Raw genomic sequence first — 22,068 nt, 5'->3', positions numbered from 1 at the left:
GCATCTGGAGGGGAATAAAATTCGAATAAAACATTCACACCCTCTCCCAAACAATGAAGAAAAATCAAATAGCTGCCAATAACTGGTGTTGTATAAAACAATGGAGGGCTGCTGCTGTGTGCCCATTCTGAGTCTAGTTTTCGATATGAAACGGTTTTCCAAGCAATTCTGTCAACATTTAGTACGGAAAGTTGCATTTATATTAAGTGAATATGACTGTGTGTGTGAACATGTAAAACAAATGGATTCTCCAACCACCGGTTTAGTAAATTATTGGATTTTTATTTCTCAAATCGCCCTCCAGACAGCGTCCCGACCCAGAATGCATTTTGACAAGGTCTTTGAAAAAGCGGCGCGGCTAATTCAAGATGGCGGAGATGGACCAGCTGTTAGACGAGAGTGAGTAACAACACAAATTCAAGGAGTTTTGCAGTGTAAACACACAACGACCCGGTGCTGGTAAAATACATATTTGGTGATAAGCTGCTATGATTGTTCATATAATGGAAATCGTAAGTTTGGGGTAGAGTTTGTAAAGTCATTTTTAGACGCTAAGAGATACCGGTTTGTCCAGGTTAGCTAACGCTTGTTAGCAGGAGAGGCTAACCATAGCTAATGTAGGAGTTGAGCAAGTTACTTTAGCCCAACTGGGTAAACAAATAACGTTAGCTTAGCTACATGCTAACGTCTGCTAACCCTACATCGTACGCAGTAATAACAAAAGGACTGGTTTAACGTCTCTACTGACAAAGTACACACGCTAGCCACTAGCGACCCGCTTTTCTGGTTATAGTTTTTTAGTCTTCCGTGACACCTTCCTTATATTTAACGGTAGTTAGCGCTGGTTAAGGTTACATGGTAACGCGTTATATGTCATTTTGACAAGCTGGTGAATGGAAACCAGCCAAGTTATTTGGCTAGTTAACGCTTGAAATAGTCATGTTACTCGACGTGAACGTAGTTAATGTAACTGAATATTATCTCTGGGTTGCAACGTTAGCTTGTTCAGCTCTTTTTATAAATATGATTTGGGCAGCTGACGTTATACCCGTGCTTGACAGCTCAAACTGGGGTTAAAGGCCTAACCGACGGCGTTAGCATTCACTATATCTAACCTCAGTTTAACCTGGCAGGCAGCTGTCAGTGTCTGAAAGACTCGTAGACGTCTGCTCTTTACGGACGCTTTCTTTGAACCAAAATAAACGTATCGTATTTACTTAAAACTAGAAAGCACGGCCCAATTATCTTTCTCATCACAGTGACATGGTTAGTAAAATATTTACAGCATTTTGTCCTTAAAGTAATACACACAGTTTTCAGTTCATTATGATCTAGCTAAAACTAGTATGATGTAATACATATAATATTTTGCTGGCAGGTGTTCCTATTATTTTGTCCACCCCATTCAGGTCAGTCAGGATAGGCTACAGACTACATCCTCCTAAATGATCATAGTTGAATCAACACCTTTTCAACTGTTTCAATAAGAACTGAACATTATGAGCTTAATGAAGATATGAGTCATTGCAGGATCATTGTGTTCGACTGATTCAATTTGACTTTGATTAGTTTTACCTAGGTGTTCCTAATAAACTGACAACTGAAAGTATGTGTTTTAGTGTAATACTGTAGATTGATGCAGCACAATTCTTCCATTTCCCCAGGCTCTTCAGCAGAGGCACTTGTCAGTCTAAAAGGTATGTGGGCAGTTTCCCTGTCTGTCATTCTCCTCATTTGTTTTTGGCACTGTGTGTAAGTACGTTGGGAGCTGCTGGAAACTGCAGTGTAATTCCTTGTTTTCTGAAACATTTCCAGATGATTCAGTGAAGATGATTGTGATTTTATCATGTCTGTATGTGTGTTGGCTGACATACTGTATGCTGTAGGGTTGGTTTTTAAATGTGGTCAGCAATCTTAAGTCCTTCATTGGATTAGACTTCTGTATGGCCTGCCATAATAACAAGCTTACAGTGCAGTCGTGGATACAGTGGAAACAATTTCATTTCGGTTTTGGCCCTTTACTTGCAATGATAAATGTTTGTGCATTAAAACTTGTAAGAAAATAATTTATTCCAGTTTCCTTTGTGTGTGGGAAATTCATTTACATCTTCTGTGGTTTGGAAATAGTTTTAGTCCAACATTTGATAGCAAGTAGGTCTTACTAGGGTCACTATTTTGAATAAATGCATTGTTTTTTCCTATACAGAGGGTAGTTTGTCCAACACTCTGAATGAAAAGAACAGCTTCCCAAGAGCTCACAACACCAGGGGACGACATTCCTCCCTCACAATGGACACGGTAAGAGACATAATGTTAGGTTGTCATCTTTAAACTTGTAAAGAGGAGGCAATAGAGGAGCTTCTGTTATATACTTATATAATTTGTAAGCTTAAACCAAGAAGTTAGCTAACGTGATGCAAAAAGCACAACACAAAACTCAGGTTCACAATAACTGAATGACATTGTATGTTACTCAGTAATTAAAGGGCTCTTGTTTGATATAGAAGTGTTGTTGATGGTGTTGATTGTGTGGTCACTCTCCGTTGATGATCATATCAACTGCAGCCAAGTGTTTTCTTGGCAACTGTCTTATCCATCTGCACCAAAATAAAGTAGTAGATACTATTTCTGAATGTCAGTGGCACTGTCTGGGACTCCTCTGGAAACAGTTGTTCTACACTTCAGGAGGTAGTGTTGTGCAAAACTGCATCCCAGTCATCCCAAAGCAATATGTGACTGTGTGCAGGAGGTGGACATGTTCACCTCACTTCAGATTTTTTTATGTTGCATCATATAATATTTTTTTTTTTGTCTGATTTTTCTTATCAGCTATTTCAGATTTTTTATGGCACATCACACAATAGTAATGCACACAAAACTTTGTGCCTGGTATGAAAAGGCTTTTTTTATTGCAGCATTATTGTCTCTATTCATAAACATCTTTCTACATTTGTCCCTCCAGCCCACACGGAGCTCAAAGAGGAGTCGTTTGTTTCGGGAGGAAGATGAGCAGCCACAGCAGCGTCTCCCCTCCAGATCCCCTCGGAGGAGTCAGAGGGTCACCACCACACCACAGGTAAAACCTGCACACCATGAAGAGATTGATTGTGAAAGGAGGTAATACTTTGTCCTGTACCATTATGTTTCCAAAAACGCACTGAAATGTCTATATTATAATGTTTACAAGTTTGTTACTTAACAAGGAGATTGTGGTCGATGGTAACCCTTAGCCTCTGTTAGCATTTCCATTTGCTGCTTTACAGTAAACGTAAAGACACGCTGAATGTGTTGAAGCTGCCAGACACACTCAGAATGTGCTGCTTGTCATTGAAAATTAGTTAGATGTGAATGCAATCCTCAGCATGCTGTAATCTGGTCTCAAGTCTTCAAGTGATTTGCTGGTAGAAAGGTGCATGTACATCTGTATATGGAGTGACCATTGCTTTAATGTTTGTCTTCACAGAAGTTTTCTAATGTGGTGACACCAGATAAAAAGGCATCCCAGAAGATAGGGCTGAGATTAAGAAACCTCCTAAAGCTACCCAAAGCTCACAAATGGTGCATCTATGAGTGGTTCTATTCCAATATTGACAGGTAATTTGATCTTCAGCAGGTACACATAAATACAAGATAGAAGAAATTAGGCTGCCTACATATAAGTGGTCTGAGCTCTGCTTGTCCCTATGTGGGTGCAGAGACAAGAGCTTAACTCAAAGCTGAAACAGTGTACAGTTTATCTTCTCTGTATAAAGTGTTAAATTCATGCTGAAGAAAGCCATAGATACATGTACATTTAAATTACACTAATTATTAACGTTGTTAAGTGTGTCAGTCATTTAACTGTAATATTGGGATAATGTTTTAACAATACACTGTACCAAGACTTCCAGAAGCTTTAAAGACTTTTTGATTATCTATACATTTGTGGTTGATCTAATTCTCTATAAAAATATTTGTCACTTTTCTCTTTTCTTCCAGACCCCTTTTTGAGGGTGACAATGAATTCTGCCTGTGTCTCAAGGAGTCTTTTCCCAACCTGAAAACAAGGAAGCTGACAAGAGTTGAATGGGGGACAATCAGGAGACTGATGGGGAAACCTCGACGGTATGCCATGATTTTTACACTGAATGCTCCTGCACACCAGTTTCATGGCATTATTTTTTCCAATTTTCTTTGATATTGAAAGTAATTCAAACTGTATTTTTCATAACATTGTTTCCTAATGATTTTAGCTGTGAAGGGAAATAGTGTTAAAGCAATATTCTCCTCTGTCCCATCCAGGTGTTCATCAGCATTTTTTGCTGAAGAGATAGCAGCATTGAAACAGAAGAGGCAGAAGATTCGCCTACTGCAGCAAAGAAAACTGTCTGACGTGTCGAACTGCAAAGACCTTCCTGATGAAATCCCCCTGCCTCTCATCATAGGAACCAAAGTCACTGGTGAGATGCCTGAAATGCAGATGCATCACTTTCAGCAGTTACAACAAGGCAGACCAAAAAATGTTAGGTGGTAGTTATCATTGCAGTTAAATGACCTGCAAAGCAAACTAGGTCACAGTTTAAATTTTCAGTATTTGCCTGCTTTTCTGTCAAGAAAAACTTGGCGTATCCCTGAATTCACCACAAACATTTCAAGCAACCACATATTTTTATGACTATAGAATGATTAAATAAGAGAATTATCAAGAGAGGAGTCTAAGTTTGCATTGATGTAAAGATTGACAGCAACTCAACTGTTCTGCAACTTCAAAGTTTCAAGCTTAAACTGTGTTGTCCCAGTAATAAGTTTAGAGTTGCCTACATCCTGCATGGATCAGCCACATTGCCTACAATACACACATAGCATAGCATTCACCTCGTACTGCAACTACAGGCACTGTGTTAGCCACTGTGGTTGAAAGTGGTACTTTTTCTCCTTCACTGGTTCAGTTAGTCACTCCCTTCCTGCACCTCCACACTCATTATCAGTTGTTTTGAGCCGGGATCTCTTATTGGCTCTCCCTCTCCACTAGTCTCATCCTCCCTCTCCTCATTTTGTTTTTTAAAAATAATCAGCTGCAGACTGCTTCATCTTTGGAACGCGGTAACAGTTCAATGAATTGTTTCAGTCGTACACACACACTGATGATGAAACCTGCAGGCAGGGAGAGGCAGACTGACCCTGTGAAGAAAAAGAAGTATCACGTTCAACCACAATGGCTAACATAGTACCCATATGGGAAGGGAACCATCATCATGCTCATCATGATCGTCATGCACTTACATATATTTGACCATGTGAAATTCACCCACTCTCAAAAAATTGCTGCATACCATTTTGGTCACAATCTGGAACCATCTAACAGAAAGTTAACTGAAACTAAGCTGATGTGGAAATCCAAACTTGATGGACTCTACTGACAATGGATGCCCCACACGGGTATGTATGATATTACCAGTACCAATTCAGTTTTTTCTTCAACAGCTCGACTCCGAGGTGTCCACGATGGGTTGTTCACGGGGCAGATTGATGCAGTGGACACCAGTGCTGCCACCTATCGTGTCACCTTTGACCGCAGTGGTCTGGGGACACACACTGTGCCTGACTATGAAGTCCTGGTAAGATTAACTAGTTGTCTATAAGCTCCACTAGTGTTTGAGATTATATGTGCAACAACTGTAGTTTGTCAGCCTTTATTTTTCCCACTTGTACAAACTACAATGCAGTGTAATTTAAAATTGTAAAACAAGAAGTTTGTAGAAAGTTGTACTAAAGGAATTTCATGATACATTCTTATGCATCTATGGTGATTGTATTTTCCAGAGCAATGAACCCAATGAGACCATGCCCATTTCAGCCTTTGCCCAGAAGCACCGGACAACACGCTACATGCAAAACCTCATGACTCCACCTAGGGGGCCCTACCCATCCGCCACTACTCCTGTCCTTATGGTAATATGAACATACATCTAATGACAGATTTATGTGTTGTCCCATCACACTTGCCCCCATAAAAGCATGACCAGGACACACAGTTGTAACTAATTCTTGTTGTTTGTTTGAATATGCTTTGGCTGTGAGTAGATTTATTCACTGCAACAGTTACTTGGGCAGGCAGTCAGTTATTCTGAGAGTTAGTTAGTTAAAGCCAGTTATCCCAAGACAGCTATAAATGTATGCATGCAGAAGTATATTGAAGACAGATCAGGCAGTGTCATACTTATTAAAGTCATCACTGAAAAGGATTTAAAATTTCCCCACAAAAACATCTGTCAAATGTTAAGCCTAACCTAATTCTCATGTTATCTGCTGTATGCTTTCTGCGAAAGAGCAAATAAATGAAAACAAGTCAATCAAATGACAGGGTGAGAGTGTATCATACTGAATCTACAGAGCAAATCTTCAGAAAAATGGAAAATCTCTTCCTCTAGATTTCCATTCAAGATGAATGACTCCATTGTCCCATTTTATTTTTATTTTTTTCAAAGCAGGACAATGACCCGCTTATCAACCAGTCACCATGGAGGAACAAACTGCCCGGTGCTGAGGGAGAGACTCTGGGAGGATTTCCTGTCAAGTTCCTGGTCCAAGTGGTAAATACTGTCAAATGGAGAACTAAAAGGTGACATCCTCAAACTCTGTTACACTTTGTTCTAACACATTTTTTGTCTTATGTTTTTCATGATTAGACAAGGCTGTCCAAAATCCTCATGATCAAGAAAGAACACATCAAGCACTTGAAAGAAATGAACACAGATGCAGAGAAACTGGTACAGTCTTCATTTAAAAAAGAAAAGCTTAAATGTTTATATTAAATGTTTCTGAGTTGCACACTTCAAGCCTACATAAACTGTTCCTGTGTTTTTGTGTTCAGAAGTCGTACTCGATGCCTATTGACCTAGACTTCCAGAAGAGATATGCAACCACAGTGCTTGAGCTGGAGCAGCTCAATAAAGATCTCAACAAGGTGCTGCATGAAGTTCAGCAGTTTTGCTGTGAGGTAAGTCAGCAGATAACTTCAGTTACATCACTCAAGTGCAGAAAAGTACGCCTGTCTGTGATATTTCATGCCCTGTTCTATCTGAAACAATGTTTAAGATGTGAATCAACAATGCATTTCTGTCCAGCTCGCTCCAGATCAAGGCATGGTTCCAGCCGACCATCCCACAGAGCTGCGGCGGCGTTGTGAAGAAGAGGCCCAGCAGATGGTGCAGCTGAGCAACTCGCTGAAGGACGGACAGCAGAGTGTGACAAACCCCAGCCTCACACACCTCATCTCCCGCCTTACTGCTCTGCTCCTACAGATCAAGGTAGAGGTTGTATAAACACCCTGCTGCTGTCTGCCTTCATTCCTGCTCTTAACATGTCAGGATGACTCTGAACATGCTCAATGAGTTTGCATTCTGGTTGAAGTTCATTCTTTTGTATTTTTGTGATGAAACATCTTGTTGACGAGTTCTTTTTTTTGTTAAACAGTGACACTTTGATTACCAGTTATTTATCTAACCTTCCGGCTTGTTTCAGTGTCTGGCAGATGGAGGAGACCTGAATTCATTCGAGTTCAAATCTCTAACAGACTCTCTTAATGACATTAAGGCATCAATTGATCCCTCCAACCTCAGGTAAATGAACCTACACTGCTATACACCCAAATGGATGGGATGATCGTCCATAATGTGTTGCATGTAGAAGCAATGGCAAATTTTCTCTGGTACTGTGTAAGTCAGGTTCCCTGTTAATCATCACTCACATTATCATCTCTTTTGTCTTTCCAGTTGCTTCCAGAATAACGTTGAGATCCATGTGGCACACATCCAGAGCGGCCTTAGCCAGCTGGGCAATCTCCATGCATTTGCTGCCAACAACACCAATGCAGTCTGAGCAACCTGCGATCGTCCTCACCACGCACAGGTGCATGCACACACAAACAAACGTGTGGTCTGTTTAATTCTGTCTTTTGAAATGGTGCTCTTCACCATGACTGTGAACAAAAAGCCTGCGCGGACGTTACAGACCACCTCCACATGATCTGGATCCGGATGTCCCAGTGAAATCGGCTCTGCCCACGTTCCTGAAGCTTTGCTCTGAAGGGAGGGAGGATGTCATAAGTATTTTACCCACCCGTTTTATTGTATGAAAATGTTTGTGCACTCAATTCAACACAAACCTGAAAGAGTCTTTCACTACTCTCTTGCCACAAATCCACTTCTCCAAACTCTCAATGGTTATTTATTGGTTTCATGTGCCAAACATTGATTCTTACAGTTTTTATAGTCCATATTTATTTATTTTTGAGTAGATGTGTATGGTTATGAAACAATATTTTGCTATCTCTAAAGTTTCCCCCTGTTAAGTGTTGTGTTCTGTTGCTCCGCTGATGGTAAGCACAGGGGAGGCTAAAGAATGTTTTATAAAATTGTTTATTGTAGATAATTGTACAATATCTGATTATTAGAACTATCGTCAATATTTCTGCTGTGTATACAGAAATGACTTTTGTAATTTTGTGTGCACTGAAAAGAGATTTTGGTATTTTTTATAAAGGAGAACTCTGGGGTTTTGATGCCTTTTACTCCCTAAGATGATCTTAGCATTTCCATATTTGGCATGGCTGTTGCTGCAACTACCCCTACACTAAGCCTGCATCACTGATGTAACCCTGAATATTCAAGCCAACAGTTTTTTCCTAGAGAATCTCCTTTTTCAGTTTTGTAAAGTTGTATATGAGAGTGCCTCAGGGCAACTGTATATAAATGTTTCTGTCTTTTTATATTAAACATAATATTGCAAAGCTGTATTTGGTCTTCTACTTCTTCGTCTTCGTAACAGATGAAACAAATCAATAGTTGTTTTTCCTTACAAGCAAAAGTTTTATTAACATTTTAAAATAAATACAAATTTTCCTTTTATGCAAACAAACACCTGTATATGGCCTCTTATGATACATAGTTTTCTTTATATCAGCTCTGATGATGGATCACATAAAGCCACCAAAGCCAGCCATAGCCTCATTTTCCCAGTCAGAGTCTGAATCAGTAAAGTCCTGTACCTCGGTGCCGTGGATTGGCGAAAAGTGACTGAACCCGTCACCCGTGGCCCTCACCCGTGGATATTGGATTTGGCATCCATTATCCTTCGGTGACGACCTGCTAAAGTTATTCTGGGTCGGGATGGGGGGGATCACGACTTTCATCTCCGGCCCGATGGTTTTGTTGGGTGGGAAGTTGTCGTACTCCACCAGAACTTTTGGACCCTGGTTGCCCGTTACGTTGGCTTCCATCTTGGAGTGGCGCCCGTTCTCCTTGGGATACAGATGGACGTTGCAGCACGGGACATTGACACTCAGCTCGTGTCGCTGCATCTGCTCGGGCTTCACTCTCGTCCCTTCCTTCTCGTAGATGCAGGAGACAGATGTGTGATCATAGCTGCTGGGTTTGCTGGGTAGACTGGTACGGTGTTGGTCCTCAGTGTTTTGATGCATTGTGGGTCTGAAACTGTCCTCTAATCCAAAACCTCCGATCCTGTGTGCCTCTGCGCTGTGACTGTTGTCATAAACTAAAAGACAAGAGAAAAGAGAATGAAGCAGCTGGTTCTGAAATGTAAGAAACATTATGTAAACTTAGGTTAATTCAAACTATGTATAGAATACATTAAGGTAACTGTGGGTTGGTAATGTGGGAAAAAAAAACTACAACTCAACAGGCACACTGACACAAAATAAGAGTCTCTGCATGACTAATTATTACCGTTCTCGGGGCCCATCCTGCTCTGAAGCTGGCTGAAGGGCGCAGCTGCTGATGGATTGGTGACCTTCATGGACACTGATGAGCCAACCTGGCGACGAGACTTGGCTCTTCTGTTCTGAAACCATACCTAAATAGTTTAGGAGGGGAAAAAAAAATTAGGGCATTTGAACCAATTTTGTCACATTTTACAACTCCACAAATCTGACACAGCTTAAGGTCGAACTGTTAAGCATTATCCAATGATTGTAAGTCACAGTGTTGGTTCTCAAACCTTCTTCTAGGAGGCATTTAGATCTGACATTACCTGAATTCTGGACTCGGGTAGCCCCGTCAGAGCCTCCAGCCTCTCTCGCAAGTAGATGTCAGGATATTTAGTATCCGAGTAAACTTTCTCCAGAACCTCAATCTGCTGCTGGGTAAAGTTGGTCCTCTTCCTCCTGTGGGTCAGTATGGCCACGCATTTATCCGCCCTCGGTACAGAGTTTGCAGAATTGAAGTAGTTTGTCACATCTGTAGCTCCATAATCTGAAAAGAAAACGCACGGTGTGTTTAGTTATTAAGGTGAGAAGGATGCAAAGAGAACTGTTTCTGGGTTTGTGCGTACATTACGCACAGGATCTGTTTCCCCCACTGTGCCACAAAAGCGGTGCAATGAGAATTTGAGCCACCAACCTGAGTTCACCATGCCGTTCATCTGCAGAGGCCCTTCGTGATACATCTGGAAATGATTCAGATCCCCGACGCGCATATTCCCATGAACTGCAGACATGATCCTCTTCGTCTTATCTCCAGCGACTGACTGAGTTTGAGATGCTGAGTGCGCTCGCTCAGGTTAAATCCTCTCCGCGATCAAAGGTGATGCTGGTCTGGATGTGTGAATGGGGAAGCCATCAGTGCCGGCTGGCACTGCAGCGGCCGCGCAGCGACTTCAGACGTCTGCGGGCCGGTGGAGGTGTGAAGGCATCACACCTGGGACGGTGGTGCGGCCGCAGGTCTCTTTAAAGGGGTTTTAATGGAATCGGCATGCTCAATACACATCGGCAGAGAAAACATTTATCCTCTTTGGAATGGATGAAGCAATAATGGACCTGTAGCCTTCAAAGCGGGGCAGTCGGAAACTGCCATTTCCTCAACTGGTTAGAGACTCACAACGGCAGCTGTGTGTTGTTCCATGATAACAGAAATTATACAATTTTCTGCAATACATTTGATCATCTCCTGTCAAATTTGACGCAAAACAAGACACAAAATAAATACGTTTTTCTGACAAAACAAAATATGTATGTTTATTTGTCCCTGTGTTCTTAAATACAAATTCTTACATGCTTGTATTTTTTTCTTTCTTTAGGTTTTTATGTAAAAGACTATACATTATGTTTTAGAAAAATATAAATCCCCTGAGGATTGCCCCTCAATCAGAATCAGAATCAGACTTCATTGCCAAGTAAGTTGCACATACAAGGAGTTTCTTGTACATGTGCTAAAGAACAGTGATAGTGAACAAATATTTACAAGGAACATAAATATATGCACAACACTGATCCACAGTATTTAGGAAATGAAGCTTCCTGTCCCAGTTTAGTGGCAATACACAAACCTCAGTTCAAAAGTACTCCAGAGTGGTCACTTGATATTGAATGGGTCACCTTCATTTAGTTCAGAGGGGGGGGATCAAGTCAAGAGGTCAGATCACAAAGCATCACAGACAGGCTAATTTGCTCCCACATATTTGGTACAAGATTTGCTGGAATGAGCTTTTATGGTCACAGGCTTTTAAAATAATAATCCATGATTCTTTTTTGAGAGATTTTTGTCTACACTTGGGTGTTAACACACTACATTTTGTGCCTCATATTTAATTGCTTTGGGTGTGGGTTGACATGATTTCTGCAATATAAACTGAAAATGTAAATGAGTACCAGACTCTTTACTGTATCCCATTTCATCTGATTTATTGGATACAGCTCTCACTGGATTAAATCATTGCATTTGTGGTTAAATGAGTCTTAGTCAGCATTTAGTCAGACCTGTAGCATAGTACTGGTTATTTACTTGTTGATCTCTATGGGAGCCACAGTGTCATTTCACGTCCACAACAGCTCTTACTGACCTCTGTACTTTGACACATACAGTGTTGTTCAGGTAGGATATGATTGTTGGTAAAAGGCATTCACAGTTCACAAGTTTCTTTTGTCTGAAGGCCTTAATTGGGTATTGCCTGTGTGCACAGACCAAACTGCTATGCTAAAATCAGGCTGTTGAAGTTCCTGATCTTTTGTAACGGTCAGTGACAGATTTTCTGAGAGCTACCAGCAGATCATGAACTAGACGGTATGCTCTTCATCTGTGGCCACAAAACACTCCAGTCATGGCCAGTGACAAATATGAATTCATCAATGCAAGTGTAGGAAAATTGTAATGAAGTTTTGCCATTATTGTTTGTATGCAGTCAGTTTTAATTAGATTAAAAGAAGGCAGGTTTGGGTTAATCAGTGCCGATATATTGGAGTTAAAAGACAATCTAACATCAAACAGCTAAACACTTGGGATTCCCACTGGCCATTTCCAGTAGGCACAAACAAAAGCATATTCACACCTTTAAAGACCGACCACCATTTCACCTTCAGTTTGGCCTGACCACTATACATTTAACCTGCAGACAGACAGGTAAATTATCCTCACAAGTTTGCAGGGATATGTTAAAATGTCAGCTGTCTAATGTGCCTTTGTTATGAGGTTAGTCTTTGTGTATTTGAGCAATGTTTTAAGGAAGCTATGGTACATTTATCTTTTCCTAATAGAGATCTGTGCTCATATCATCACAAGCAGTGGTTGAGTGTGATGTGTTGTTATTATACATACTTTGTCCACCAGAAAGCACTGACAGGTTTTTTTTTTCAGCTGTCAAATATCTAAGTCATAATTCTTTAATGACTATATTTAATGGATCCTAATTTATTGTGTTTATTAAAAAATGACTGTCAGCCGATATATTGCCATTGTATCTTTTTAACTCTTAAATATTGGAACTGGCCTTAAAAATCCAGTATTTTGCAGGTTATTATTCATATTTACTGGAGAAATAAACATAAATCCATCCATCCTCATCCACTGCACTCAGAGGCTAAATTGTCGCCAAGATAAACTTTAGGGCAAAAAAATATAACCCTGCCTATATCATCATCATCATCATCATCACTGTAGTATACATTTAAAAAAACATCTTAAGAATATGTCTGTGTAGATTCTTGGTCATCCAGGTCATAGTAGTAAGTACTACAGTTGAAGTCAACTGGACTGAAAATAAGTATCTTCTTTTCAAGAAACCTATAAGAAGTCCAGTTCCCTTCAAATCTAGCACTTAAAACAATCTTAAAAATAGACTGAACTTTTGAACTGTTACATGTTTTATGGATTTTTGTGTGGCTAGTGTTTATGTCTGCTTGTGCTTTATGTTTCATCTGGTTGCAAGACAAATGAACTCACCTCTCCTGTAACAGAATTAAGGCGTATGTATTTTACGTGACAACCATTAAAATGATTACAGCTACTGTTATATGTAATTGTGACGTAGCATTTTATCATAAAAATGTAAAATTATTTCTCGAGTAAAATAACAGTTTGATTCAAAATAACATTCATGTATCTATCATGTTGTTCTCAACATAAAGCAAAATATGGATAGAATTAAATTTTCAGTAAAAAAAATAAAAGTTAATGTGTCGCGGTTAGAGCGTCGTCATTATTTACATCGAGAAAAAAAAATCTCCCGGAACTTCCGCCAAGTCTCAACGGAAGTAGGTACGTGGCCGCTTCAGCTGACAGTCTACATGATGGCGACAGAGGTTCAGAGCGGCGACCTCGACAGCGCTACTTCCAGCCGGCTCGAAGTTTCCATCGATGGCCTCACCCTCAGTCCCGACCCGGAGGGCGAGCAGGGCCAGGTCGAGGAGCCGGACCCGAAACCCGCGGAACCCGAGACCGATACGCCGGGAGCCGCTGAGGGCGAAGATGGAGAGACTGCCAGATCTGCGATAGAGAGGAAATGGGGCTTTCCTCTACAAGAGCTGTACGGGATGGCGCTTAAATTTTTCAAAGGTATTTTACATTTGTTATAGTCCTGCTGCTGTAACGCAGAAAAACGGCTCGCTTTGAAACCGACTTTTAAAGTGTGAGGCGACTGAGGTTAGCAGGTTGCTAATGTTAGCTGCTAGCTGTCACCGCTGGGGCTGCCGCTGTCAGCCGCAGCGTTACATTAGCTAGATAGCTAACGAGCGGCTAGCAAGCTGTTAGCTGGCTGTTAAAGGGTAAAACAAGCACGGCACACCCGAGTAGTCCGTTGGTATCTATGTGTGGCCTGAGAACATTTTCAGCTTGCTGTTTGCCTGATGCTGTCCCCGTTCTGTGAGCATTTATTTGGGTTTCGGCAGAGAAGTTGTCATACGACTGCTCTATGAACTATCTGATGTAAGACGCTAACCATCCAAATTGAATGATGGCTCATTATAATTTGTTTGTGAGGTTTAAACACGGCCGGAATAGAGCCTGCTGGTCAATTGCGTGTACACAGATCTCTCTCTCTCAGGAATTAGACCCCGACCGGTTCCTGCTGTGTTGGAGAAATAACCTCCGTGGATAAAACTGATTCATGTCCTCGGGCCGATGTCTTTAAAACCAGTTCACAGCGCTACTTAGAGGCACGCTTTCAGAGCTCACTGTGGTTGTATGACCACTAGCCTGTTTTTCAGCCTAACTGAACCTCCTCGTATCCATACCACTCCTATGCCGCTGCTACTACTCCAACAGGAAACACAAGAAAACGTGCATGCTAATTACTTGTCTTTGTGTTCAGCATGCATTCAAACTGGAAGGCCATTTAAACTGGACAGTGAGAGTAAATGGCATCACCTCAAGACATCATTGACATCAGTGTCATCACTTAATCACTGTCTACTCTGCACTCAAAAACAGCTTGAAACAGATCTATTTTAAGTTTGAAGAGAAAAGTCCCATTTAAGCTCCATCTATCTCACCAAAGCTAGTCAAGCCAGCTCTGTGCATCCAAACTGTATCAGACACGTGTCAAATCAATATGCTGTATATCCTGCCCTCTGTGACTGCCCTGTGTGACATCTTGAATGCTAGTTGTGTGTAGAGCAGTATACTTGAGATCATTGTGCAAACAGGTTTGGACGTGGTTCCCACACTGTGTGATAGTAATCTGTGCTTTGTATTTTTAGTCAGTTAGGGTTAGGTTTAAGTGCTTAACTTGTATACATACATCTTTTTACTTCACCTTAGCTTTAAGAAAAATTGCAACATGATCTTGACATCTGACTGCTTTCACAAATCCAAGCTACAGAGTGTCCATGCTTTTTTTGTAAAAGAGGGAGAACACAATAAACAGTGCAGTTGTTCTGTTCCCTACTCTACAAGCTTCAAACAAGAATGTGATAGCCTTTCATGCTACTACTGTTGCTACTACTGCATTACACTAAGACACAACGGTGTATTGTAGTATTAACAAGCACTTGTCACAGTAGGATGCTATAAAACAAATGAATGCAAACTCATCACTTCCACATTGCTGCTCTCAGATAAAGATGGCAAAGCTTTCCACCCGACCTATGAGGAGAAGCTCCGACTGGTGGCTCTGCACAAACAGGTGTTACTGGGCCCTTATAATCCAGATGCCTCACCCGAGGTTGGCTTCTTTGATGTCCTAGGCAACGACCGCAGGTAACCCTAGCAGACATCTGTACTGTGCGTGTCTGTGCGTGTGACCTTTGAGCGATAGCAGACATTCCAGCAAACACATGCCTTTCCGTTCACTAAACTGTTGATACAGCCCATTTAATAAATTATGTGTTTACAGTTTAATTAAAAGAATGTTTTTTTTTATTTAAAAAGTTAGTTTTTATTGATTTTGTTATGTTCTTGTTGTTACAAATGCTACAGATATTAACCTCCCTTGTTTTGTTATTGTAAAACAACTTTTAATCTAAAAATAAATTAGTACATTCTTAACTGCTGAGTCCAATTTTACTTCTAGCTGCCTATATTGTCTATCCTCACCTCCATCTCACTCTCTGTGCAGGAAAGAGTGGGCCTCCCTGGGTAACATGGAGAAGGAGGAAGCCATGGTGGAGTTTGTCAAGATGCTTAACAAGTGCTGTAACCTTTTTGCTCCTTATGTCACCTCACACAAGATAGAAAGGGAGGAGCAGGAGAGGAAAAGGTAAAGTGTTTCAGCTGCAGTTCCCATGAGGGAGCTCCCTCTTGCAGTGTCTAAATACAGACTCAGGTTCAGTTTGTCCTATATGCAGCCAGAAAGAATCTGGGAGGCGTCAGGGGAAATATTGGACGTTTTATTTACGTGACATGTGGTGTGTAATGAATTTGACCATATGCATCATTTCTAACATCCTCCATGTCTTTGCTCTTCCTCAGGAAAGAGGAAGAGGAGCGTCAGAGGAGGGAAGAGGAGGAGAGGGAGCGGCAAAGGCAGGAGGAAGAGAGACGGAGGCTTGAGGAAGAGGAAAGGCTGAGGAGAGAGGAAGAGGAAAGGAGACAGGCAGAGGAGGAGAGGCTACGGATTGAGCAGCAGAAGTATGTTTGTTAAAAAATGACACTTTTCCACTATCCACCATTGTCTCAACTCCCATTTCCTGTGTTTTCACCTGCCCTGTTATTTTCCCCAGACAACAGATAATGGCAGCACTGAATGCCCAGACAGCAGTGCAGTTCCAACAGTATGCTGCCCAGCAATACCCCAACAGCCCCGAGCAACAGCTGGGCCTCATCCGTCAGCTCCAGGAGCAGCACTACCAGCAGTACATGCAGCAGCTCTACCAGGTCCAGCTGGCCCAGCAACAGGTAGAATGTATTTACTGACACACAGACTTTCACACAGACTTTCAAAAAAAAAAAAAAAAACTTAGACAAAAAGATGAGTAAGGTGAATGGTAATGAGGGCACAAACTGATTAGCATAATAATCTTGGCCTTAATGGCGCAATGTCAGTGCTTCATTCCAACAGCATAACATTTCCGGCATATCTCCCTAGTTTGGTTTTCAATGTCTCGACTCATTGTTGTCTTCCTATCGGTCCCAGGCGGCCTTACAGAAGCAGCAGCAGCAGGCTGATTCAGTGGTGCAGGGGACGTTGGAATCTAGCAACTTCAACAGCGGTCGAAGCCCATCCCCGCCACAGCAGCGGGACCGTTGTGTGCAGCTTCACCACCTGCCGGCGAGGAAGCCCCTACGGTCAACGGAGGGCAGTCAGACTCGTACTCAGAGAGCATGGACCGGGAGCCAGAGCCTGAACCAGCAGAGGAGGTCTCCGAGAATGGACCGTTATTAGGTTGGTGGGCTTTAGCTGTGTTTTACTGACAGAAAAAAACAACAAACATACTTAGTGGACTTGACTCTATCTAGAAAGAATCTACATTTTTTCCTTGTCGTGCAGCTGTTGGCTGCAGGGCAGGGGGGGGGGGGATCTTTCCATCAAACAAACAAAGCTTTATAGCAAACTTGAAACCTGAGTCTTATCTGCTTGTGTCCTTGTTGGTGTGACCTGGAGGCAGGGAGGAGAACAGCTAGAACAAGTGATACATGATAGTCAGCAGGTTTAGGTATCATCTGACCACACATCCTGTGTAAGCACACACACCTGAAATGAAAAAGGCCTCAGCTTTAATCAGTTTTAGTACATCCTGAGCCAGATGAATCCACTGTGGCTGGCTGCTCTTTCTCAAAATATTTTTTTTTACATTGCTTGTATGAAAGTTGATGGTAAAAAGTCTCCTATCCCCTGATCACAGCTGACTCCCCACCGGTCATAGCTGCCCCCTCCATGTGGACACGGCCACAGATCAAGGACTTCAAGGAGAAAATCCGGCAGGACGCAGACAGCGTGATCACGGTGGGGCGCGGCTGAGGTGGTGACGGTACGCGTGCCCACCCACGAGGAGGGCTCCTACCTGTTCTGGGAGTTTGCCACAGACTACTACGACATCGGCTTCGGGGTCTTCTTCGAGTGGACGGATGCCGCCTCTGCTTCAGTCAGCGTGCACGTGTCAGAGTCCAGTGACGAGGATGAGGATGATGAAGGTGAGGTGTGGGTGGGAAGTATGGGTGAAATAAGCCTGCAGAGTTGATTGTTTGGTGATAAGTTTGGAGAGTGAATTTTACCTACTGTGATGTTGTATGTAGGTGTAGGCTCTCCTTCAATGTGTTTATGATTATGTGAAACAAAAATATGCAATACAGACTTTCCAAGAATGGAAAATGGAACTTTGTAAGCTGTTCTTTTAGTTTTACTACAGTACGGAAAGGTATAGATAGGTCATCCATAGTTATTTGCTATGGGTACGACATAACTCTGCTATTTAATGACATGTCAAAGCACAGTGGTTATTTAGTCAAACAGTTGCTTTGAATGGGAATGTTTGTTGAATTCATTTATTCCTGCTGGTTCACTTATCTGCCTACGGAGAGATGAATAACTAACCAGGTTTATAGAGAATATTTTATTATCGCCTGTTCACCCGCCTACGCCATAGTTAAACATCCCCTGGTTCTCCCGGGGCCAGAGGAAGTCCTGTTTGTGCTCGGTGTTGGAATCCACAGCAGTGGTGTGAATAGAAATGAATGCTGATAATATGTTGATAAGATACAAGGCAATATAGTGCTACAGATCTGGCTTGGTTTTATTGGTTAAATTAACTGTACACATTAGCCTTCAGCAGAAATGCCAGTCCTTGTAAACGTCACCTCTGAATGTCTGCTGGTGTAGCAGCTGTGTGTTCATTTTTGCTCTGCTGTCACACTGTGTGTTTTGCATAAGGGGTCTTATTACATTTTGTCATGAACCTAACTAGTTTGGTGGTACAAAAGGTTTGTGCAATATTATACCCTACAAGTTTTCAGTGGTGTATGCCATACCCATGGTTGGGCCATATTATATTGTGTTATATTTGTGCCTCAGTCTTGAACATGCAATGGGATGCAACTTCTGAGCAAAGAAAAATTATTTACCACAGAATTTATCCTTGCTGTGATTTGATATGAGTTACATTTCGCCCCTGCTTTCTTCCCTGACCTGATACATTGTTCTTGTGCATACAGGTGACCCTCCCAATGAGGAAGGAGAAGGCAAAGAAAGAGGCAGGGAAGCCCCAGGTGGATGAGATTGTGCCGGTGTACCGGCGGGACTGTCACGAGGAGGTGTACGCCGGCAGCCACCAGTACCCCGGCCGCGGAGTCTACCTGCTCAAGTTTGACAACTCCTATTCACTCTGGCGCTCCAAGAGTGTTTACTACAGAGTGTACTACACCAGATAAGCCTGAATACAGACACAGGGGGAGCCAAGGAGTGTGTATGTTCATATATTTGTGTGTGTGTGTGTGTGTGTAGGTGGAGATTTGTGCGATGGCAGCCTGTATGTGTGCGTGTGCATGTGTGTGACGGAGAACGTGATACCAGATATATTCTGGACAAAACCACCAGAGGGTGACAAAGAGACACATCTGGAGCCCTAGTCTGGAGATTCGACTAATATCTATGTACTGTATGTGTATGCGTGTCCCACCCAAGATACACCCATTCTAGATCCTGTCATCGAACCCCTGGAAGAGGAGTGTGTATCCCTGTTGTATATTCACCACCTGTCCTCGCTGCGCTCACACACCAAGCTGTAGGACTTTGCTCTCATATTGTATTTTACCATTTTCCATCCCGGGCTCCTCTTCTGTTGGCCCCAGCCCAACACTGTCCAAACGTGGCCTTGTGGCTGCTTCTGCCCCCCCGCCCCCGAAAACAACGCTTTCATAACCATGAACGGAAACCAGGCGACTCCAGCGCTCTGCAAGCCAAACATTTTCCTGTTTGGTGGTAATAGTGGTTGTGTATCCCACGAGAACACAGACAATGTTGAAAATCAAATTATATTGCAAAATGTACTTCATAACACTATGCCTTTGTTCCACAGAGAGTTTCTGGTCTTTGCCAAGTCTCACTCACACATTAAAAACACCAGTGTACACAAACTTAATCATCCTTTTTGTTGTAAAACAGTAGCCTGTTATTCTCTTCCATAGCTACCATTGCATATATGAAGATCTGAGAGGATGTTTAGTGGAAGCAGTGCTCTTTTGGCTTATTCCCATGCAGACACAGTCTGTTTTCACCTTTATTTCTTGATACGGTCTTTATGACACAGTTTACCAAGATTAGTTTTTTTTAGTTTAAAGTTTATCTGCAAACTTTATGAAGGACAGGCAAGAAGTCATTGCATGATTTAGGGTAAACTCCAAATGAAGTCATGGGTGTTAAGTGAGTGTGTACAAAATAACGTGCACTAATGGCTGTGGGCTTTCTGGCTTTACAAACTCAAGCATCTCACTGTGTGATACAGAATAAGAGGTTAAATAGAGATTACTTAATAAATGTTTGTTCTCCCTTTCTACACATATGCTTTTCTGCGTGATGCTGTTTCAGTTTTTTTTCACCTTCGAGCAGTTGCTTCTCGACAGTTCCTGTTTGTATGGTTACACACCACACACATGAAATCATCAGTCGTCCTTTTGCCCATCAGTTCTTCACACAAGAATGAAGAAGGAGGACATAGTATTAAGACAGATGTTATATTAATATTAGCTGGGAGGTTTTGTGTTGATTGTTCTGTGTGTTGGGAGTTGCTGTACTCAGCTCTGACACATCTAACAATAATAAATTCCATGTTTTGGAGGTCATAACACACTGTTACATCTCTGCAGCACTCAAAGATCCACAACACAAAATAACAGTGCTGGTATTCTGTTTTTCTTCTTTTTTTTCTTCCTGGTATGAATCAACTCAACTTGGCACCTCAAACATCGTATCGTGAATAAACAGATTATAAAGATTTATAATTGTGTCTTGGGTGACGTGGTTGCTTACTAACTTGGTTGTGACCTCTAAATGTATTCAGCTTTTTTTCCTCCTTTTTTAAAAATGTTGTTGCCATAATTTAGATTCATTCTGTTCAGTTTCACATTGAATATGCATGTTTTGTGTACCACCCAGGTGCATTATGAGCAGTGCTGTATCAATTGTATCCTGTCTGAATCTGAATGATGGTTGTTGAATTGGGGGTGTGTCTTCAATGGGAGTCAGAGACATTTGGTTTCACTTTATCACTCAGCTGAATTTGTACATTTTTACGTCCGTGTGCAACCAAGCTTTTAAAGACACAGAGGTGGAATATCTTGCAAGTTGAGTACTCCTGCAACGTCCATGCTGAGTGTCTCTTTGTCATTTTATTTAATTTGAGGCTGTTCACGCCTCCTTATCCATTCAGTGATTTTGTGTAACTAAATGTCACTACCTATGGCTCAACCAGGCTGTAAAGTTCAAGCAAGTTCCCATTATCTTCTGACATGTGATGTTTTGTTTTTCTTTAAGTTACTTATCGCTCACCAAATTGTTTGAGTTGACTTGTTCAAGCCTTGTATGTAAATAATTCTAAAAATGAGTTTATGTATGGGTTTTTAGACGTGGAAGAAGGCTATGGTTGTGAGAATCAATGCACTGTAAAATATGGTGAATGAGATATATGTATACATTTTACCCCGAATGAAAGTCCAAAATTTGTAGGAAGTACGAAACCGTAAGACAGACAGAGAGGCTCATCTTTTTTGTATTGTTTTGACTTGTTTGGATCTCTTATGAGTTGCAAGATCTTTTTGGGCATATATTTAATCTTGATTAAACTTATGTTCATCTCTAGAACTGGACAGTTTGCTCACCTTTGTTTTTATTATTTTAACGTCTGGTGATTGAGTTTTAAAGCCTTGTGTCTTAAAGCTTTGTTTCCATGAATCTTTCATCGATTTGCTGCCTTGAAACAGATAGAGAATTGCTGAGGTTGCTCTCAGTAGACCTTTTCCACAGGAGACATTTTACCCTGTCACAGCAGAAAAGGCTCAGGTGGGTCTAAAGAAACCAGCATTAACCTGGTTCCTTATAAGTGTCCCAATAGGCCAGAAATGCTGCCTTAATTATTGTTATTGATTACACCTGTGTTTTTTACTGCTCTGAACATGTCTTTGTACAGTTACTAAGCAGAAAACTTCTTTTCAGTTCCAGAAAATGACTTTCAAACAGAAAATGGAGGCAATGTTGAGAACGTGGGTACACGAAAAATGGCCTTTGAACAACAAAACACCTTTAGGCTTGTTCCCCTTTCCACCGGTGGCAAATGTGTCATCCTCAAGCTGCTTTCCTGTCAAAAACATTTTGTGCTGAGGAAAGGACAAATACGGATGTTACTAATGTGTAACAGGGGGATACACCTCACCT

At 41.6% G+C, this 22,068-nt stretch overlaps 3 protein-coding genes across 4 annotated transcripts; 2 read left to right on the top strand and 1 right to left on the bottom strand.

Moving 5' to 3' along the window:
- The first annotated feature begins 324 nt into the window (after positions 1 to 324).
- On the top strand, positions 325 to 8,776 carry lin9 (lin-9 DREAM MuvB core complex component). Of its 2 annotated transcripts, none has more exons than XM_018694532.2 (15): positions 325 to 399; positions 1,665 to 1,697; positions 2,207 to 2,298; positions 2,963 to 3,076; positions 3,464 to 3,594; positions 3,979 to 4,104; positions 4,282 to 4,439; positions 5,464 to 5,597; positions 5,803 to 5,931; positions 6,471 to 6,572; positions 6,669 to 6,749; positions 6,854 to 6,979; positions 7,107 to 7,289; positions 7,504 to 7,601; positions 7,755 to 8,776. In XM_018694532.2, exons 1-15 carry the CDS (start codon positions 369 to 371, stop codon positions 7,858 to 7,860), a joined length of 1,644 nt encoding a protein of 547 aa, XP_018550048.1. In that variant the 5' UTR covers positions 325 to 368; the 3' UTR covers positions 7,861 to 8,776. The 2 variants fall into 2 exon arrangements, with proteins under 2 accessions (XP_018550048.1, XP_018550047.1); XM_018694531.2 differs by having other exon boundaries at positions 6,468 to 6,572.
- Positions 8,777 to 8,913: 137 nt separating this feature from the next.
- Positions 8,914 to 10,473, bottom strand: mixl1 (Mix paired-like homeobox). Its single transcript, XM_051072074.1, has 4 exons — positions 10,398 to 10,473; positions 10,030 to 10,277; positions 9,726 to 9,852; positions 8,914 to 9,534 (listed from the first exon to the last, which is right to left on the bottom strand). The coding sequence occupies exons 1-4, from the start codon at positions 10,471 to 10,473 to the stop codon at positions 8,957 to 8,959; spliced, it is 1,029 nt and encodes a 342-aa protein (XP_050928031.1). The 3' UTR covers positions 8,914 to 8,956.
- A 3,031-nt stretch (positions 10,474 to 13,504) lies between these two features.
- LOC108895634 (acyl-Coenzyme A binding domain containing 3) lies at positions 13,505 to 21,503 on the top strand. The gene is given in 11 exon segments (XM_018694526.2): positions 13,505 to 13,823; positions 15,323 to 15,464; positions 15,823 to 15,963; positions 16,176 to 16,334; positions 16,427 to 16,601; positions 16,840 to 16,923; positions 16,926 to 17,088; positions 17,549 to 17,661; positions 17,663 to 17,837; positions 18,855 to 18,874; positions 18,876 to 21,503. Coding segments are annotated over 11 exon segments (1,635 nt in total). The 5' UTR covers positions 13,505 to 13,555; the 3' UTR covers positions 19,071 to 21,503.
- The last annotated feature ends 565 nt before the right edge of the window (positions 21,504 to 22,068 follow it).

This window comes from Lates calcarifer, linkage group LG7_1 (genome assembly GCF_001640805.2).
Source record: "Lates calcarifer isolate ASB-BC8 linkage group LG7_1, TLL_Latcal_v3, whole genome shotgun sequence".
Lineage (NCBI taxonomy): Eukaryota > Metazoa > Chordata > Actinopteri > Centropomidae > Lates > Lates calcarifer.
Note: the sequence above shows the minus strand (reverse complement) of the source record. Positions and strands in the feature narration are given on the sequence as shown.